The following is a 22,408-nucleotide window of genomic DNA, read 5'->3' as shown; positions in this document are numbered from 1 at the left end:
CACTGACCAATTATACCATAGCAATTCTTGCTGTATCAAGCTTTGGCTCTTTTGTCAATTAAAGTCAATGGCAAACATGCATTTTTTAATAGTTTTAAGTGGAATTTTAAAGAGATTATACTATTGTTCATAAGTTTGGGGTTGGTATTTGGTCAATTTTTTGAGAGAAGTCACTTATTCTCACCAAGGCTGCATTTATCTTGATAAAATAAAGCAAAAACAGATAAATAAACAAATATTATTACAATTTAAAAATCTGAATTTTCAGCAACTATTACTCCAGTCTTCGGTGTCACATTCTAATTTGGGGCTTAATATACATTTCTTATTATTATCAATTCTAAAAACAGTTGCACTGTTATTAGCTGACAAGCATTTATTTAAAATGAATTTTTAGTAACATTATAAATGTCTTAACTGTCACTGTTTATTAATTTGTTGCATCCTTAATGAATAAAAATATGAATTAAAATTTAATTAAAATATGAAAAATAAATCTAACTGAACCTACAGTTTAGTGTATCCACCTTAATTTTCAACGCAGAAGTAATTTTCTGTGAATGAGCGAGACTTCTGGTTCATTAGCTGCTGTAGGAAAATAACGAAGAAAAACAAAGTGCAGTAAATGATAAAACTGTTTTCACTACACAGCAGTGTGTTCAGAATTAAGATAATACATTAAAATAATATGGTAAGAAACCAGTTTGCAATATCAAGCAGCCAAATGAGCTGTTTTTACAGCTAAAATAGCACATATAATTTACAAATGGCCGCATCCACACACGAGACAAATAAAGTGGATACAAAATGGTAAAATATTTTTGCTATAGGACATACATGCAGTATTTCCCAATCTTTTATGATCATTATAAGATGTGTCATTCCCAAATGAACATGTTTAACTTAAATATGGACAATCTGAATTTTAATTAATTTACAGATTAATTCGTTGTACTAGAAATCACAGTATTTGATGTATCAATTTCAGTATTGCATAATTTAATTTCCTTAGAAAGATGGCAGATAAAAGATACTTTTTAACAACACTCACAGAGAGTAACAGTAACCGAGGGGGGTGGAGCTTAGCAAAGGGTCAATTATATTAAATGTGTCATCAAGAGAATATCTAGTGTGCTGTAGTACTTGTGAAGTGGGGACCTCAGTGGTAAAGTGTTCTGTGCTGCTGGTTGTTCTCTGAGAGACAGGGTCAGTGTAACAGAGGAGAAATGGAAGGAAGGGGGCTCTCCATCAAAAGCAGAAGTTGAGAGTCAGGCCAAATGAACAGCCAATTGCAGATCAAATGCTGTGTGAAATGAGAAGGGATTTGAATGGTGTTGCGTTTGGTTTTGTAAATAATTGTTCATGCTGTTTTTGTCCTCCAGGGCCAATTGGAAATATTATTTGTAATGAGGCAGCTTTGATACATCTGACAATGACTGAACTAGCAGTCAATCATACACCTGATTTCAGTTGAAAAAAAATCAGGCTTTTCACATACTATTTTTCACAGTTATCTTAGCTGCATCATGACCGGATCATTAATGTGGTACAGAAGAGGTGTGCATGAAAAGGTGAGTCCTTTTCATTGGCGGCTCTCTTTAAAAAAAAATCCCCCGGTATGGTTTCAGTGGTCCTTGTCGTTCGTTCGTTTTTTTGTTTTTTTTTATCAGTTCTAGCATGCTGTAACTGCTGAATGGGCATGCAGAGAGATCAGCTCTATAGCTTTGTATCTTACCCTCATCCCTTCAAAACGTGACAATGCTCTGAGGGGTCTCAGGGCCCTTAGTGTCCTGAGTGATTTAATGGGCCCTAGTTCGGAGTAGCCCAGCGCATTAGCTATAAGGCTGACTATAGACACCTACACAGAAACAGAGAAGCAAAAAAGGATCCATACTGTTAGACGGGAGAAAGCTCTTGAGGGAAGAGATGGCCTCTAGAGCTGCTGGAACGTTGGTTTACACACATAACACAACAGTTCGGATGGGTATATACATATATAACACTGCATTTATACATGTATATATCCCCAAGAAGGAGAGAGAGAGAAAGACTCATGTTTAGTATCGGTTACAGGTACAGATAGGGGGTTTAGAGGCAGAGGATAAACCCAGGATTTTGCGCTCTGTTAGTTTTGGGAGGTCACCAACCCTTGTGAGCTTCCTTACACCTGTGGAGAAACTTGTGGTTGAAAGAAAGAGACAGAGAGAAAGAGAAGCATAAGACTCGAACAAAAAAGACAGAGAAGCGCACAACGCACAGCTGATGAAGTACGTTAGGGGACCTTGGGGACGTGGGGGGTTGAGAAGATAGAGGTGACCCCTGCAGATGCATCAAAAAAACAACCCAACATACTGCAAGAACCTTACCCTTGCCCTTCTAACATTGTCTCTCCGTGTCGCTCTTGGCTGAGGCATTAAATCCCATTTAATTTAAGACAGACAAACTAATGGAACCTGTGAGAAAGAATACAGGTAAACATGTACATATATGCCAAATTGCAAATTACATTGATTTTACAGTTTAAAGATCATCACATTGACACAGTAACGTGACAGCAAAAGGGGAGATCAGGGGGGGGGCGCAGATAGTAAATGGACATTAGACAGCACCCAAAGGACAAAAATCACTCTGCGGGAACCCAAGCCCTGGTTACTCAAAGTGCCATCCATTGTGGAAAAGTAAACGCCCTCCATGCTAGCTGGAAGGATAAAGCGAACGTGAGCGTAAAGGGCAGAAAGGTCATATCGGTCAAAATGGCTCTCTAGAGAACTGTATTGATTATATCGCATGCATGTCGATGCAAAGGATTGGTGCAAACAAGAACATCAAAAAAGGCTTGTAACTTTTCAGGAACAAAAACACCAATGGATTGGTGCAATGGCATTGGGACACCAGGCTTGAGCACCCCTATGAAAAGGTATACAAACAGACCTGCACACCTCCAACCAATCACTGACGAAGACTTGGTAAAAACACAGCAAAAGTCCACAACACCGAAAGCTAACCAACTCACAAGAGGGGGTTCTATTAAAGGTGAAAGCTTTATTCTGAATGGCTATCATATTCCTTTACTGAAGAAACCATGCTAGCTGACATTTTAGAAACCACAATCCAGGAATTATTGGCGGTTTTCAATAGGTATGACCCACAAGGGCACCAGTATGCATCAATAATCTCTGCACAGAAATATCCACTGTTAAATTCCCCAGAAAAAAAATGTATTGATTTGGTGGCATCAATTAAAAACGGACTACATTTTTTGTTTCACATATTTAAAAATAATAATAAAAAACTGTTTTGCTCTCAAAATAGTATATAACTCTTCACAAAATTAGTACTTTTTAGAAGCTACTGTGTAATAAAGCTTTCTCCTTCATCTACAGATCATGTGATCTTTGGGGGTAATTGTCACCTTTAGCCTCAGTCGGAACCCACAAGCGCCCCTTTATGGAGGGCCCCGGGGCCCCCTGAGCCGGCTGAGATGGCCCCTCAGTGTAAGCTTTCTTCATCTGCCAGCACGCTCGCTCTGCAAGGCAAGGTCAATGAGATGTGTGGCTGTGACCAAATGAAGACAGGAAAATAAAAAATAAAAAATGTCAACTAAAATAGAATAGATTCAAAACAATCAAAAATGGCTGATGTTTGTCACTCAAACCATTTTGGTAATTAAGTGAATTAAGATAATAAAGCATATTAAAATAATATTTTATATATTATTAAATAATTTCTTTTGGAATGGATCATAACTCACACACTCCCTTAATATATAAAAAAAAATTAGAAATATGAGCATAGTCAAATAATAGTCTGTATGGCTGATGGCACAGATATATAGCATGACAGACTATAGGAAATAATGGAACATATACAGTGTATAAACATACATGAACACACAAACACATGCTAGATATGATGCCAGCCCCTTGTGGAAGCCCTCACATCACACCCATAAAAGCAAATAACAGTGGAGGAACAAAGCATAGACTAGTCAGGAGGACAACTCACCGTCTGCTGCACGTCCTCAACATCAATACATCTCAGCACTACCTCACGGAAGGGAAGAGTGGGGGAGGGAGGAATGAACTTTTGATCCATCTTGGGATATGGAGTTCTTCCCAACTAGCACAAGTGTTAGTCCAGCACCCCGGGAATAGTCAAGGACTATAGCTCCCATAAGCCTCGATTAGGGCTGAGGAGTAGGGGTTGATGGACAGAGGGTGGGTATGGACTGTAGTCAGAGCAAACTCACAAATTTGATTTATTAAATTAGTCAGTTGCTGGTCAGACTATGTGTTATGCTGCAATTCCATTCCATTCCATTCCCCGACACCGAGACGATGTATAAATAAGATGTTTGATAGATTCATTTAGGCATTTGGTAGATGCTTTTATCGAAAGCAACTTGCATTCAAGGAATGCATTTTATCAGTTAATGCATTCCATGTGAATCAAACCCATGACTTTAACATTGCTCGTCATGCTCCATCATTTGAATCACAGGAACTAACCAAACAGTAACCAAATTGTGGAGGATAAACAATGATACATGTAAAAATATCAGATACCGAAACAGTACCATGTAATACCTCTGACTTATTTATACATTTAATTTGCTAAAAAATAAAAAATGTAAAGTATCATAAATGAACATCTCCCCATACACAACTATTCAAAAGTTTGGGGTGGTTTTTCAATGTTTTCAAAAGAAGTGTCTTATGACTGCATTTATTTGATCAAAAATACAGTATAAACAGTAATATTGTCAAATATTATTACAATTTAAATTTTAGTTAACTATTTTAATATAAATCTAATTTGTTAAAGTGATGGCAAAGATGAATTTTCAACAGCCATTACTCCAGTCCTCCAAATAAAAATTGAATATGCTGATTTGGTGCTTAAGAAACATTTCTCAGTATTATCAGTTGAAAACAGTTGTGCTACTTTATATTTTTGTGGAAATCATGATTAATACTTTTTTTTTCTTTTCAGGATCCTTTGATGAATACAGAATTGATCTGAAATGGATATCTTTTGTTACATCACAAATGTCTTTACCGACACTTTTGATCAATTTAATGTGCCTTTATTGAAAAACAGTACTCATTTATTTAAAAACAAAAATAATAAAAATGATCTTCCTAAAAGCAAATATTTGAACGGTGTTTGCATGATGTCATGCACCAGCATCTCAGCAAGTTTCTGCATGGATTCCGAGCTGGAAGTCTGGTAGTAAAGTCTTTTGAACTTTTGCAGGCAGGAAATTCATAGTTTCAGAGTTGGAATGGAATGCAGCATCAGCTATGAATGAGTGATCAGGCTTTGTGTGTAAATAAATCAATTTGATATTTAATTAATTGTCAATGTGTAAAATTTCTCTTTATATAGTTCTGAACAATATATTTCAGAATAAAACTTTTGGGAGCTTTTATATGCTTTTGGATCAATTTCAGGTGGATAAAACTGTAGGTAAAAGGAGATTAACTTCTGATGACATTTAAGGAAATATATAACACGAAAGAACATCACTGTGTATGCATCTATGCATATAATGTCCCACAGCACCTCATTAAACAGTATTGGGTGTACGAGTTCTGCTAAAAGGTGGTTAGTTCAGGAACAAGGTCAGAACACACATACAATCAAATTGTATCTTGACATGGTCACTGCAATTGTAACATGTCCTCCACATATCATGAGAAAAGCACATCCACATGACATTCCTCTGAATCCCTTAGTTTGGAGTCCAAGTGTGAGCATTTTAGTCACATAAACAGCTTAACAGATTTTCATCAAATACTTTGAATCATAATTTAAAACTACATTAGCGTCACTCATTTGTTGTGTAAAATACTCTTTGTTTGGAACAACTGATTGCAATCATAACTTGTAATGGACTCTAAAATGCATTTTACACTTGGTGAGTCTCCCACAATAAGGGCAGGGCAGAAAATGAAACCAGTCAGAGGCCACACATATCTTATTGTTCACAAAGTACAGACATCATACACATGTACAAGATTTAGAAACAAGGTTCATTTAGAATGAGATATGCTTGAATATCTTAGATCAATAATCATTGTTATTGATAGACTGATTCTGGCTAGTAATTTCCATTCCAACACGTAAACCATATAATGATGGATATGGCCTCTGTATTTTTACTAAAGGAAATTGCATACAAAGGGGGAAGACAATAAAAGTACAATTATTTGCACAATATTGGTGATTTTCAAAGCCAGTTTATCATTCTTGATAGCAGATATTCAAGCATCTCAGGGTCACATAGAAATCTAGCATTTTTGTACAGCTATGCATGGGTGATAGATCTTAAAGAGATGATGCAATCTCATGAAATAACACGATTTAGACACAAAGAATATATATTACATAAGCATTTATATTCAAGATAAGCACAACGTTTTTCCTTCAAGTGTCACCCCTGCACACCAACACACAGCTTTACTCTTCATATAAAACTTCACATTTGACTCTTCTTTGCCCAAAACATTAACATCTTGTTGAAAGGGGAACCATCCTGTTGTTGTCCTTGACTATCGCATAAAACATCTGCATAGATACAGGACGGCGAGCAGATATTTTTCTTTTCATCTCCTCTGCTACACCATTTTCCTTTTTAACTGACAGCTCAAAGAAACTGCTCCACCGGTTTTCAGCTATTTTTAAGTCATCTTTAAGACTTACCTTGCTGTGACTGGCAACCAGTATTGTCAGGTCTATGAACATGCAGAGTTTTTACTGTCTCTGATGTCTAAAATGCCAAAGAATTTATTTTATCAGTTTAAACAAAGCTTCTAAAGTCCCTGACTCGGTCAGGTCACTTGGCGGCCATCATGGTAACACCCATCTGCAGCTAATTTCTATATTGGTAAAAGATATACAGCTCCTATCTACTTGAATGGGAAAACAGAGAAATTTCCAAAGCCGTTTATCAAGAAAATATTACTTTAGTACTTACTTAGTTTTGTTAGTTAAAATCATGTTAAGCAAATCAAGTATTTTTTCAGGCTGGTTCTAGAGTAATCTAATAACACTATCAAAAGGCAACTGGCTTTCTGCTATGATGTTGAGCATTAGAGTTTCACCAATTCATTGTCATGGTCTGGCTTAGACTCTCACTTATACCTGTTTTTGTCCTGGTCCATGATGATTCTACTTCTCTCCTTTGCTAAAATGCTTGAATTACCATTTTAATATTTTACAGACATGTTCAAATGTATTGACTGGTATGAGAACCATACAACATAATCTTATCATCGTAAAGTGACTTACAAAATAACAAAAGTTCAAATCCCTTTCATGTTTTTGTCCAAAGCAGCCATACGTGTATCACGTCATGCTGCTTGGCCCCACACATACACGCTGATGCATCATTGGTGCAAAATCTCATTCCACATAGCTTCATATTAGAAATGAAATATGTTCTGATTAGGATTCAGGTTATGATACAATGTAACACTAGTCAGATTTTGCTTTTGGCAGGATGGAACCCATCAACAAAATGTGTATGTTAAGGGCATTTATCAAACTGACAACAAACATAGCACAAATGAAATCGCAGACTTACGTCAACAATGAAGAAGTCCAGCCAGCACCAGGCGTTGGTGAAGTACTTGACAAAACCGTAGGCCACCCACTTTAACAACATCTCCAATATGAAGATGTAGGTAAAGACCTTGTCAGCATACTCCAGAATAATACGAATTGTCTTCCTCTGTTCAATGTACACATCCTCAAAAGCCTGCAGCAGATAACATACAGTTGCATTAATAAAACAAGTACTATCTGCAGCTCACGATACCTCTCAGTGGTTTTCATCTCAATTAAAAAACTAAAGAAGAGAATGCGGTAATATTTAAGTTAAATTATCAATTCAAGAAATGATCATTAGAAATAATACAAAAACAGATTAATAAAATAATGATATTATTAGTATTATTTATGCATGGCAACAACTGGGAAAACAACTGAACAGAAGGCTACTTCTTTGTGCAATAATTCAGTTAAAAACAGAGTCAGCTTTCAAAAAGCAATTGTATAAAGCAAGACCCCTGATTCTATTACATTCCTTTTTTGGCAACATTAGCAGTGCTAAAGACAGGAACATTTCCAGTGCCAGAAATAGATCCAATTGGCTGAATAGTACAGTCCATTAATCACATCATCCAGCAATGCAGCTCTGGCGCCATGTCTCTACAATGAGACAATGCCTGCTTGAACCTCACATTATATATACCTCACATGAACATTAATGCAATGGTCAGACAGAATCCAAACCATAAATGGAAATTAGTTGCCACAATATACATTTTTTTCCCAAGTACAAAAAAAAAAAAAATTCTGTTAAAAACACAATATAATAATGGAATCCCAAGCAATACTTAAGCAGCATTTTTCTACTTAAATAGTTAAATACAGAACAAAGTGCTTGTGCACATCCCTATAAGAAATTTGTGTGCATTTGTGTACATTCTCACCAATGCTCCACTACTGAGGAGGATCATAAAGATGATGAGGGTTTCAAACCAGTTGTGCTCCACAATGAGATAGCAGGTCTTCCGGAGGAACCACCAATTCTTACCCCATCCCTCCGTGATGGGCACATCACAACACTTGTAGCGAGCCACACAACCTGCAAAATAGCACACATTATACTTCTGTTCTCACAAAAACAAATTAATCATCTTCAAAGAGAAATCTATGAGCCCTTTTACCTTCAGTCCAACAAGGTTCTGGGTCAACATATTCCTCTACTGCCTCCACCACCACTGCTTCCTCTACCTCTGGTTTAATATCTATGGTGCTGCCCTCTGAAGAGCTGATCTCATCCAACTAATTAAGAAGAGTTCACAAGAGCCATTTTTTGTTGTTAAAAAATGTAAATAGCAAAGCAAAAACAATGTTCAATGCAAATTGTAACTGCATTAATAAAACGCTTAAAAAAACTCAAGATGCTCAAACAGAATAATAAATGGCGTGAGTTTGGGACTGTTTGCCTGACCAGACGCAGACAAGAAAAGGTGTTTGTTAACCGTTCTGTTTTACTATGCTAGACATCCAGAACTAACACACTTTAGCTCTAAGAATGAAATGACAAGTATCTGCATTCATGTTTCACAATACAGTGCTCTCAATGGCCTACACATGTTTGAACATCATTTTGAAACAATACACAGCACTTTACTCCAGTCCATATATATCAATATCATGGACAAAAATGAGCAAATACCTCAGTTTAGAATCACTGAGCATTTACTCCTGAGGCCAAATCAATAACCGCAGGGTATTACATTTCACCCACTAGCAACTAGGTCAAAGCCTAAAAGCATTACAACATCAGGTATTTTGCATACTCACTTCTTTGCTGCCCTCTGCTTCAGACTCGCTGCTGAAATCTTCTGTGTTGAGATTCTCAAAGTCTGACTCGCCCACAGCGATGGGCACGCATACAGTCAGGTTGGGGTTATGGATGAAGGACATGTGGTCATCATCAATCATGTACTTGCCCACACTACTGCCTATACCACTGGTGGTTCCATTGCCATTTTTCTGATAGTCCAGGTCACGGCTGATGTCCACGCCTGTGTGATTGGTAATGCAGTTTAGCTTCCGGTCGTACATGTCGTCTAGCGGCTTGGCCTCGTCGGTGACCTTCCTTCTGAGGATAATGTTGACCAGTTCTCGAACTTTGATCTTCATCCAGGCAATTCCCTTCTTAATGCGAATAACTGCAATCTGCAGGTTGTTCATCTCGCCGTCTTCTTCAGGAGCTGCCAAGTTGTCTGCGCTGAATGAGCTCAGCAGCAAGGCAAGGAACAGATTCAAGACCTGATCAACATGAGAGAAAAGTAATATAGCTTAGTCTCAAATTACCAAGACAGCTGCCTTTGGAGGCCTTTTATGCATCATCTACTCAGGCATAATGATAGAATTTTTAAAGTGTTCACCTCAAAATGAAAACATAATTTACTAATTTTTACGTGGTCCCAAAACCCAAAAGACGTCAAATTAATAAGTTCAGTACAGTTCAGTCATGAAACTCTAGATGGCGCAAGCTGACGGGTTGTTAACGTAACTGATGGTATTCAGAGAGTTAAACGACTTGGCACAAGCTGATTGGTTCATGCTGCATATGCAGCCAATGAGCTTACATTTATATGGCTGGCTAGTAGTATTCACTTGAGATTCCTGCAGCGCACTTTCAGAGTATCTCTGAAGCCCTCCACCTTCCCCAGATCCACCTGTATAGATCTGCTACGGGTTATTTTATATGCTATTTGTGCAGCAGCAGTATGTCTTAAATACTCATAGCACCATATTGTCATATGCATTGGCAGTAGCAAGTTCCTGTATTTGTTTGCAGCAGCAGCAGCAGCAATAATCTACTACTACAGCTATAATCAACAGCAGCAGCAATTCAGCAGCAATGTAGCAGATCTATTCCGCCAAGACCAAATCCATTAACATTGTCATATCCATCACCATACTAAAATCTTCCGAGAGTTGTCATCATTGAAATATATTTTTTAATGAAACCTGCGAGGTTCCTCCCTCCACTGAAAGTTCAAGTAACCAAAGCTTAAAAGACCCAAAAAGGTTATAAAAGGCATCATAAAGAGAATCTCAGTTTAAACAAAGGGGTGTTTTTTTTTGTTTTTGCTTTTAAACACGTGGTCAGAATTGTTGGTACCCATGGTAAATATGATCAAAGGCGGCTGTGAAAATAAATCTGCATTGTTAATCCTTTTGATCTTTTATTTATAAAATTCACAAAAATGTAACCTTTCATTGGAGTAAGAATTTAAAATGGAGGGAAATATCATAAACAAATAAATGTTTCTCTAATACACATTGGACAGTTTAATTTTTTTATTCAATACTTTTTGAAACCTCCATTTGCCAAAAGTATAGCTCTGAGTTTTCTCTTATAATGCCTGATGAGGTTAGAGAACACCTGACAAGAGATCAGAGACCATTCCTTAATCCAGAATCACTCCAGACCCTTTAGATTCCCAGCTCCCTGTTGGTGCTTCTTCTCTTCAGTTCACCCCACTCTTTTTCTGTAGGGTTCAGGTCAGAGGACAGGAATGGCCATAGCAGAAACTTGGTTTTGGGCACAGTGACCCATTTTTGTGTTGTTTTTAAGGTTTGTTTTTGGATTATTGTACGGTTGGAAGATCCAAACATGGTCCATTATAAGATTTCTAACAGATTCTGTCACTTTTTGATTTTTTTTATCTGTTGGTATTTGATAGAATCAAAGATGCCATGTATCTAAACAAGATGTCCAAGACCTCCAGCAAAATAAAGGCCCACAACATTAAAAATACAGCAGTATACAGGTGCATCTCAAAAAAATAGAATATCGTGAAAGTTATTTTTGTTTGTTTCAGAAAGTGAAACTTTCATATATTCTAGATTCATTACATGTAAAGTAAAACATTTCAAAAGTTTGTTTTATTTTGACGATTAGAGCTTACGAAAGTCAAAAATCCAGTATCTCAAAATATTAGAATATTTCCTAATCAAAAAAAAGGATTTGCAAAACAGAAAAGGTCAAGTTCTTTAAAGTATGTTCATTTATGCACTCAATACTTGGTCGGGGCTCCTTTAGCACAAATTCCAGCATCAGTGAGGTGTGGCATGGAAGCGATCAGCCTGTGGCACTGCTGAGGTACTATTGAGCCTTCAGCACATCTGTATTGTTGGATCGACTTTTTCTCATCTTTCTCTTTAAAATATCCCATAGATTCCATATGGGGTTCAGCACAGTAATATCATGGTCAGCAAACCACTTGGAAGTGGTTTTGGCACTGTGGGCAGGTGCTAAAGTCCTGCTGGAAAAGGAAATCAGCATCTCCATAAAGCTTGTCAACAGATGGAAGCATAAAATGCTCCAAAATCTTGGAGCTTGAGCTTGAGGTCACAAACTGATGGCTCAACATTCTCCTTCAGGATTTTCTGATAGAGTGCAGAATTCATGGTTCCATCAATTATGGCAAGTCGTCCAGGTCCTGAAGCTGCAAAGCAGCCTCAGACCATCACACTACCACCACCATGTTTGACTGTTGGTATGATGTTCTTTTTATGAAATGCTGTGTTGGTTTTATGCCAGATGTAACGGACACACACCTACCAAAATGTTCAACTTTTGTCTCATCAGTCCACAGAATATTTGCTCAAAAGTCTTGAGGATAATCAAGATATATTTTGGCAAATGTGAGACGAGCCTTTGTGTTCTTTTTGGTCAGCAATGGCTTTTGCCTTGGAACTCTGCCATGGATGCCGTTTTTGCCCAGTCTCTTTCTTATTGTTGAAGCATGAACACCGATCTTAATTGAGGCAAGTGAGGCCTGCAGTTCTTTAGATGTTGTTCTGGGTTCTTTTATGACCTCCTGGATGAGTCGTCTTTGTGCTCTTGGAGTAATTTTGGTAGGCCGGCCACTCCTGGGAAGGTTCACCACTGTTCCAAGTTTTCTCCATTTGTGGATAATGGCTCTGACCATGGTTTGCTGGAGTCCCAAAGCCTTAGAAATGGCTTTATAATCCTTTCCAGACTGGTACATGTCAACTATTTTGTTTCTCATCCGTTTATGAATTTTTTAAGATCGTGGAATGATGTGTTGCTCTTTAAACATGCTTCATTTTGTCAGACAGGTTCTATTTAAGTGATTTCTTGATTCAACAGGTCTGGCAGTAATCAGGCCTGGGTTTGGCTAGTGAAATTTAACTCAGCTTTCTAAAGTAATGTGGTTAATCACAATTCTTTCATGATTTAATGGAGGGGGCAATTAATTTTTCACGTAGGGCCAGGTAGGTTCAGACAGCTTTTTTCCCTTAATAAATGAAATCATCATTTAAAAACTGCATTTTGCATTTCCTTGCATTATCTTTGTGTAATATTAAAATTAGTTTGATGATCTGAATCTTTTAAGTGTGACAAATATGCAAAAAATGTAAAAATCAGGAAGGGGGCCAACAGTTTTTCATATGGGATGGGAAGATTCCCCTATTAGCTTGGTGCATCGGCATAAAAAGTTAACGATGCGATGTATCGGTTTAAAAAGTGTGCATCAGCTACAAGTTGGCATTTATATCGCGATGCATCGTTTCTAACATATTTGCATCAGTAAAAAAAAATATGTTATATACATAATTACTAGTAGATGCGCTATACTTTTATTATTTAGAATGTGACCAATATTTTAAATGTAGATTGATTTCTCCTCTCTAAACTGTTTATCAAGCGCGTTCTCTCATCACCACTGCTGTGTGTATATGACGAATCACAACCATAGCCTGTAAAAAAAAAAAATTTTTCAAAAAGATTGCAGTGCACGGGATTAGCGGGAATTAAAGTCCAAAACCTAACCTGAAATAACCTAACAAATCAATCGGGTCTAAAGCGGTCCCATAAACGACAAATTAAGTTCACACAATCTCACTAATTTGCCCTTAATGTCAATCATGGATCAGATCGATCCACCATGGCAAACAGCTAATATATCTGTGCTGTTTAATGCATTAGAGACAATGTGTTTTCCTCGGTGCATAACTAACATGTCACAGGTATACATTTAATCTGTAAATGTCAGAAAGTCATGCAAACATAAATTTTACCGTCAGGAGTGGGCCAGGCTTACGCGAGAGCAATGAGTGCTGCTGTGCACATGCACACTAAACAGACAGAGCGCAATCGAATAGGTGAGCAATTATTCTGAGTAAAATATACATTTTGCTAAAATATTTGTTGTTGGACATTAAATGTGTCTTTTGTAGAATTTTAAACCTACATATAAGTGTATTTTTATGATAGCAGTAACTCTAAAGGGACTATTGTAATAGGTAAATCAAATGTGCACAGTCCTAATTACTAAGCTCAAATGAGTTAATGTGTGTTTCTTATAGCAGTTAAAATAGTGTCATTTTCTTTATTTATTCTAATTTTTAATTCAGTGATTTTAACTTGGTTATTTTAATGCTTTAAAGAGCAATTTTAGATTGTAATGTTCTAATGTTCTGCAAACTATAAAAGGTACAGCTGCCATTAAACCAGAGAGAAAGGCTGCATGGCTAGAAACTGTAAAAAAAAATATATATATAAAAAAAATTAAAAATAAATCACATAGTATGTGAGACAGTCAGTGATAATGTCATTGTGTTCCTATTGGTCAGTGTTAGAGGAGCTTAGCTTAGCCTGTCAGTTAACCTGCTTTAGACCAGGTTAGTTTCCCAGCATAATTTGCCACAGTGACTAAACTTAATCTAGGCCTATGTTAAATTTGCTTTATGGAACCAAATCATTTCACAATGAGTCAGACTACCTGAAATAAGCCTGGCTTATTTAGTTAGTTTGTTTTATGAAACAGGCCTCAAGGCATTAAAAGTGATCATATTTTCTGCATTGCATCGAATCGAAATCGGATCGCACTGCATCATAATAGGGGTGAATTGTATTGCATTGGTAGCTGCTTCATATGTATCTTTAATGTATCGTTGGCTATGCATCGAGATGCATATCGTATAGCCCTGAGTCATGAGATGCCCATCCCTAATATAATATATAAACATATATATATATATATATAAACATACATATATATATATATATATATATATATATATATATATATATATATATATATATATATATATATATATATATATATATACATACACACACACACACACACACACACACATATATATATATACAGAACAAAATTATAAACGCAACACTATTGTTTTTGCCCCCATTTTTCATGAGCTGAACTCAAAGATCTAAAACTTTTTCTATGTACACAAAAGGCCTATTTCTCTCAAATATTGTTCACAAATCTGTCTAAATCTGCGTTAGTGAGCACTTCTCCTTTGCCGAGATAATCCATCCACGTCACAGGTGTGGCATATCAAGATGCTGATTTTCATCCATTTAAGCAGTTTTCAGTATAACTTAGCTCAAATTTAATGACAAAAATGCATTTTCTGCATCTAAAGAACACTTACCACCAAGTTCCCGATGACCATGACCATCATGAAGACGATGAGACACATTCCCTGTCCAGCCACCTCCATACAGTCCCACATGGTCTCGATCCACTCTCCACATAACACCCGGAACACGATTAAGAATGAGTGAAAGAAGTCATTCATGTGCCAGCGGGGCAGCTCGCAATCAGCAGCGATCTTACACACACAGTCCTTGTAGCTCTTCCCAAACAACTGCATGCCCACCACAGCGAAGATGAAGACGATGATGGCCAACACCAGGGTCAGGTTCCCCAAAGCTCCCACTGAGTTTCCGATGATCTTTATTAGCATGTTAAGGGTGGGCCATGATTTAGCCAGTTTAAAAACTCTCAGCTGTTAAAAGAGAGCACAAGTAGAATTAACATGTTAAATATTATTCTTTGAATGTGTGCTATAGAAGACAAATGGCAAATTCATTAAAGAGTTGTGCCACTTATTCATTATGTCTTATTCACTAACCACCCACAATCCTGTTTAACCAGACACTAATTTAAAATAATGTTGCTCTGTATTTAAATAAAATAACTGTCATTCTTTTCAGAACAAACACACCTCCTTTCTATGTAAATTAGGCTTATTATACTCACGATCTGCCTGATGCAATTAACATTGTGCTATTACCTCCCACAGAAAGAAGGTGCTAAACAGAATTTTATTTAAGAGAGGTCTGTGTTTATGTTTTTTTTATTTGTATTAGAAGCAGAAATTCATTAAACGATGACAAAAACAATGGAATCATCATAACTGACATACTGTGCAGACCTGTCAACCTTGGATTTTTTTTTTTTTTTAAGTATCAGTGTACCGGGGTACAATTATGATTTAATGTTAAATCATAGGTTACATTCACAGGGCAGTTAATTTTTTTTTTTGCTGATTTGAAATGTGCTGATAATTTAATTGTGAGTTCATTGGGTTGATATTTCAGGATTCCCCCATTCATTTAGATAGGACAGTCCGCCATTGTTTCGACCCCGGAGCAGGGGTAGACAAGAATGAGGTGTTTTGTTTTTGGATGTAATAATGAACATAGCAGTCGTTGTTTACTCCAAACATCTGAGCCGCTGAAGACGCAGTGGACTACGTTTGTTTTTGAAGGGAATGCACCCCCATGTTCGCACAAATTATTCGTGATCCAGCTTCACCTCCAGAAGAAGTGAGTATAAGGTTTTATATGAATCTTTGCAAATCGCCTTTTCTAATAATGTTCTAGTTAGCAAGTTCTGTGGCTGAATGCAGCTAAAGTTTACAGTCTCTCAGAGAACGGCTCGTCTCCCGACGGAAGAGAGGGGCAGGTTGAGCAGAGCTCATTAGCATTTAAAGGCACATGCACCGAAACTGGTCGCTGTGAACAGAGCTGTTTTTGACAAGGTAAAAAGGGTTTTGTTTTACACTACCATTGAGAAATTTTAAACAAAGTATGTAATAGACTTTTCATTAAGACCCTAAAGAATCATATCAACTTGTGGAGAATGGGCATCTGATGACCCCTTTAAAAAAAGGCCAGTACACTTTTGTACACTGTAGAAAAACATGGATTATCAAATGTCTATTTCAAATTTCTTTTCAGAGAAGTATTATTTTTATGGATTGGCCATTATTTAGTGCTATAAACACATGCAATGTCTGTTTCATTCATACTGGACGCCTGAAGAAAATCTACATATGGGTCACAGAAATAAGAGAACTGATGACGCTCCAGATAATTCCTAATATGGACAAAAGCATCCAGCTATCGCTGTAACCGAATAAAAAAAAACACAGAAAAGCTTTGAATGATGACATTCAAAGAGAACATTACAACAATAAACACTCGACTGCAACAATGTATGGTTTATCTGTGCTTTTAAAACCACCTTGGGTATTTTCATAATATATATATATATTTATAATTCACTGCTAATCGAGCTTTTATTACAGTATAGAATATATTTCTGCGACATTATGTGATAAGAAGCCACATCAGATTAGGACGTTAATTCTAACAGATTAGAAGTTATTTCTAACATTGGTCTGTTGTGGGACAATAGGTTTAGAGTAATTACAAGGGAAGATGTTTGGCATGTATTGTTTTTTCAGATGCACGTTTTAAGCGGGGAGGCGCTTCCTCATCTCACCGCGTACACCCACAGACACACAAACAGAGCCGGTTTGGAGAGAAATAAAACGCATGGAAATTATTTAAATGCGAAACCGAAAAAAAACCCGCTCTGATTGGTTGAACTCTTCAACTTTTTCTGTTGCTTGTTTTGAGTACTGCGTGTGGACAGAGGTGTACAAGGTGTACTTTACAGTGACAAATCGTACCAGCATACTTTGAGGTCAAAATGCGTATCCACTACCGCTACGCCAAATGCATACAGGTTGGCAGGTCTGTACTGTATATGCAGAAATACAGACAACACAGAGCATGGTACTCAAAATTTGTTTAAATAAGCATTAATGTTGCAATGTAATGGAAGTAGCAAAATATTTTTCATTCTGTATTGTGATGTACATCCGAGTGAACCGGATTATTCAGAAAACAAATGTAGGACAGGGATCAGTTGTTGACTGAATAAAACATATGTATGAATAAAACATATGCATGGATGAACTGTTCACAATAAGATGCAATTAAAAATAGGGTGATTTTGCATTTCATGCCAACTTAACCACTGATACTGTTCCCTGATTCACATAATTTCTTAATGCAATAGCGCATGCACACACATCAAAGATCTGAAGCAATAAAAATGTTTACCAATCGGAATGATCTCAGCACAGAAAGACCTTCTACATCGGCCAAGCCCAACTCCATTAAACTCAAGCTCACGATAAAGCCATCAAAAATATTCCAGCCTTCCTGGAAATAGTAGTATGGGTCCATTGCAACCAGTTTGGCAAACATTTCGGCAGTGAAGATACCAGTAAACACCTGGAAGAAAGAAAACAAAAATTACTCTGATGACAAACAGATCACTTTGAGACAGACTTATTTTATTTTTTCTCTTCATAACATTACAAGAAAAATATATCTATATATTTTTGTAGTCCTGGTTTTTCTTTTGTACGTCTATGTATGTGTGTCATTGATTTGTTCCTTTTTATAAGCTACTATGTCATGTTGTTACATTGTGTGCTTTACTCAATAAAAAAATTAATTAATTAAAAAAAACTCAATTTAATAAGCCAGACTAATTTATAAAAGCAATCCCATATCAACAAACTGATTAAAGACAAATAAGCAATGCAGTTGTGAGAGTCATCAGCTCTTTCCTGACCTAGCAGCAACCACATCCTGGCCTACACATTCACAATAACTCCCTGACCAGTCGCTACAAGACTCTGTGACGTTCAAAGTGTGAAACGGTCCATCCTGCTGTCACAGCTGAAGGGTGCAGTTAATCACCCTGCAGGCGGGTGAACTGGGGGAGGGTACAAGGTGGCCTTGACTAGGGTGACCATACGTGCCATTTTCCCCGGACGCGTCCTGGCCAGGATTTCTATATTGCTTTGATTCAAAGTACCTCAAGAGTGTTTCAAAAACATAAGGAACCGATGTCATACACCGATCGGTCTGCACATGCAAACAAAGCCAAATCCTAGATATTTTAGGCAATATAGAAATCCTAGCCAGGATGTGTCCTGGAAAAATGGCACGTATGGTCACCCTACCTTGACTCCAGGAGGCCTGCCACGTGTCTGCACAGCGAACGAATGTGAGTCACGCTGCCACCTGCACAGCCACGACCTGCTCCGTCCCACAGGTGTACTGAAGAAGATTGAATACTTGCATCATTATGTCACCATGTCAGCTGAAATTTGCTGAAATTTCATTGAGAGAGGCCTGGCTATTCCATGCACGTGATTTACTTCACAATGCAGGTCACGTAGCTTAGAAAATCATGATTTGTGATAGGTGTATGGTGGAACTGCACTGACAGAGTTGATTTATGACCCCTAACAGTCTCGGTATCACTTGGCAACGTAGTATAAAAAGCAATTTGGTTCATAAGTGGGAAACATAATCTGTACTTCCCTGCAATATTGACAATTTTACAAGCATTTTTACACTCATTCAGATGCAGGAACCAAATTGCACAGGTTCAAGCTCCTAGAACTGTGAAAATGCCACCATTTTAGAGCTGCTCATCGATTAGGCTACATGAAATATTTATGCTGGCTCTGCACCACCACACTCAGCCAGTAGCTTAGCACTGTCTCTACGCCAGGCAAAAAAAAAATGGCTTTGAGTGTTCCAACAACGTCCCTGCAGAGACTACAAAAATATAAGCCGTGGGGGAGGGGCACAGTTTCATCAAGCAACGGAAGAATTCTTTATATCTGAATTCAAAGACTCTTAAAAAAATGGGCTAAGTAGAATCCTCACCAGGTTTCCGACAGACAGCACATGCTCAAAATTCTCCGTCATAGGGTAATGCTCCATGGCCATGAAGAGAGTATTCAGCACAATACAAATGGTGATAGCCAAGTCTACAAAAGGGTCCATCACGATCATGTTCACAATCTCCTTGACCCTCATCCAAACAGGGCCGCACTCCCAGATAAGAAACGTGTTGGCAAATTTGTACCAGCAAGGTGGACACTTCCTTTGAGATTCTTCCAATTCTGGAAGCGAAGAATGAGAAGTATGGTAACCATGTTAACAGATTTCCTTCTTTTTTTTTTTTAAAGCAGTACATTCCTTAGGTTACAACATATGGACATACCCTCAACCAATGTGTTGGTTAGCGCACTCATGACACTGTTGGCTCGCTCCTTGCGCCCAAACGATGTGTTAAGCTGCTCTACAGAAACCATAAGAGACCCTGAGAGTTTCTTCTTGATTTCGAGATCAGTGGTTGGCTGTCAGGAGAAAAACAATGGAGGTTAAACAGTAGCACCACTACATTGCAACCAATGGGTGGGGGGAAAATCTGCATCACAGGGCTAGTTAAAGAAAGGCTGGTTAGGAGAAGAATTTGTCAACCCATTTTGTCCTAAGGAGCCATTTTTCATTTGAATGCATTAAAGCAGAGACATGCTGGGCTCTCACAAGAGAGAAGGTAGGGTAGAAATGCATGGGTATTTGTCATTAGCATTCCTGCAATACATATTCCTAACATAAGCATGTGATTAACACGCTATATGTTATCAAAATGCTCACTCATATGGCCATTTGAAACAATCAGCCACATAAACTGTGTTTTAAAAAATATCCAGAATGCTGGAAATGCTATGAATAAGTAACTTATTTAAGTTTATCATATTATAAATCTACCATTGTTCTCCGTTCCCTTCCTCCTCTAATTTGAAGCCCCTGCATCTCCAGATTTTAGGAGATCCAGTCAGCATGCATCAGCATGCATTCAGTCTAATAAGTCAAGAGAAGAAAAGAATAAATATCATGATCCATTAACCTCATGCTGAAGATCTGAAGCTATACCAGACCTCTACATGATTCATAAAGCTAGTAGACTACCATGCTAACTACAATGCTTCCATTATAATTACAGTACAAAGAAATGTTGCTGATCATTAAAATAAGAGAAAAAAAAAATGCATGTATTCACTATAAAGAAGAAACATAGAAGAAGAAAAAAACATGGTATACAAAATAACATTTGTAGTTTAAGAGAAAAAAAAAAAAAAGAGAATTGAAGGCTAGAGGGTGGAAGTGGAAGAATTTCATGGTTAATTCACCTTTGGGTGAATATAAAATGAAATACAATTACAAAGGACATGTATATTAAAATAAATAAGTATGAAAATATGAAGAAAGATTTCGCTTGTGGGGTGGATGTGTAATGAGATGATGCAATGAAAATGGAAATACATTACCATTAAAAATTTTGGGGTCACAGAATATTATTGTTATCATCACCATCTTTAGTATTATTATTATTATTATGATGATGATGATGCATGTTAATACTACTTAAATACTACTACTGTTATTGAGATTGTCATTGCTGTTTAATTTCATTGCTGTTCTATTGCTGTTTTTGTGTTTGCCGTATGTTGTATGTTTTGCACTCCTAATAAAAAAAATAATAATACAATTTAAAAAAAACATTTGGGGGTCAGCAAGATTTTTTTGAAAGAAATTAATACTTTTATTTAGCAAGGATGGATTAAAATCGATCAAAAGGGAAAATTAATGTTTAAATTAAAAATGCTACAAAAGATCTATTTCCAATAAATGCTGTTCTATTGAACTTTCTAGTCATCAAAGAATCCTTAAAAAAAACATGAATTCCATAAAAATATTAAGCAGCATAACCATTTTCAACATTGATAAAAAAAAATGTTTTTAGTGCACCACTGAAGACTGCTGAAAATTCAGCTTTGCCATTATAGGAATAAATTACATAAAATATATTAAAACAGAAAACAAGTATTAAAAATGTAATAATATTTCACAATATTACTGTCTGACTTCTTTCAAAAACATTAAAAAGAATTTCCAACCCCAAACGTTTGAATGGTAGTGCATCAAAACCCAGTTTTATAAATCTTGGTGGTACATTTAGTGAGAACTATATATAGTTAGCAGCTTGTTCACTAATTTCAAACTGACATAGGAGGGCAGCATATCACACAGGCTTTGAGAGCAGTCCTCAACTGAAAGAGAGCTAATTTTAGAGCAAAGTCAAAATAACCATTACACAAATGCATCAGAAAGAGAAAGAGCCAAACAGAGAGAGCCAAGGTTCAGAGATAGATAATGCCCATGCCTAGACTGATCTACTCTTAGACTTCCTTACGCTGTCATCAGTGGCTGCCTTATCTATTATCACCTCAGGCAGTAGGCGTCCGCCAGGCCCCGGCCCGATGAGAGACACCACTCCATTGCAATCCACAGTGCTGTTGCGCTTGCCGTAGTAACCCGTGTAGCTGCTGCGACGTTGTGGGCTTAAGAACGAATCGCGCCGCTCGTCGTACTCCTCAACCGTGCTGTGTTCATCATCTGCAAACTCGTTCTCCGAGCCGCCGTCCTTACAGCGGCTGAAGATGCTGCTCTTACTGTTGCGTCTTGAAGGAAATGGTGAGCCTGGGATGCTGAGCAGAGACTGAAGGCAGGAAAGACAGAAAGATAGATCAAAAAGCTGACATCTTTGGTTTTACACACTTGCTCTCGACAGTCGAATGTAGAACATTAGTCACAGACATTTGGAACTTTTCAAGTTACTTCTTAAAGGGGTCATCGGATGCCCATTTTCCACAAGTTGATACGATTCTTTAGGGTCTTAATGAAAAGTCTATAACATACATTATAATTTATCAATGGTAGTGTAAAACAACACCCTTTTTACCCTGTCAAAAACAGCTCTGCAAACAGCAAGCCATTTTAGTGCATGTCCCTTTAAATGCT

General features: G+C 37.2%; 1 protein-coding gene across 10 annotated transcripts in view; it reads right to left on the bottom strand.

Moving 5' to 3' along the window:
• The window catches only part of scn8aa (sodium channel, voltage gated, type VIII, alpha subunit a), a 62,337-nt gene that overhangs the window by 10,916 nt on the left and 29,013 nt on the right, over window positions 1–22,408 (bottom strand). For 5 of the 10 annotated variants that reach the window (XM_058762414.1, XM_058762413.1, XM_058762415.1 and 2 more), the window contains 10 exons: window positions 21,801–22,106; window positions 19,764–19,899; window positions 19,424–19,662; window positions 17,795–17,968; window positions 15,028–15,384; window positions 9,379–9,849; window positions 8,736–8,853; window positions 8,499–8,653; window positions 7,589–7,762; window positions 1,736–1,858 (listed from right to left, as the gene is read on the bottom strand). In XM_058762414.1, the coding sequence (XP_058618397.1) occupies window positions 1,736–1,858; window positions 7,589–7,762; window positions 8,499–8,653; window positions 8,736–8,853; window positions 9,379–9,849; window positions 15,028–15,384; window positions 17,795–17,968; window positions 19,424–19,662; window positions 19,764–19,899; window positions 21,801–22,106 (2,253 nt within the window). The remainder of the gene's footprint in view (window positions 1–1,735; window positions 1,859–7,588; window positions 7,763–8,498; window positions 8,654–8,735; window positions 8,854–9,378; window positions 9,850–15,027; window positions 15,385–17,794; window positions 17,969–19,423; window positions 19,663–19,763; window positions 19,900–21,800; window positions 22,107–22,408) is intronic. The other 5 variants (XM_058762417.1, XM_058762416.1, XM_058762420.1 and 2 more) reach the window with 3 other exon arrangements.

The sequence above is a fragment of the Onychostoma macrolepis genome, chromosome 23 (assembly GCF_012432095.1).
Source record: "Onychostoma macrolepis isolate SWU-2019 chromosome 23, ASM1243209v1, whole genome shotgun sequence".
NCBI classification, from domain to species: Eukaryota; Metazoa; Chordata; class Actinopteri; order Cypriniformes; family Cyprinidae; genus Onychostoma; species Onychostoma macrolepis.
Note: the sequence above shows the minus strand (reverse complement) of the source record. Positions and strands in the feature narration are given on the sequence as shown.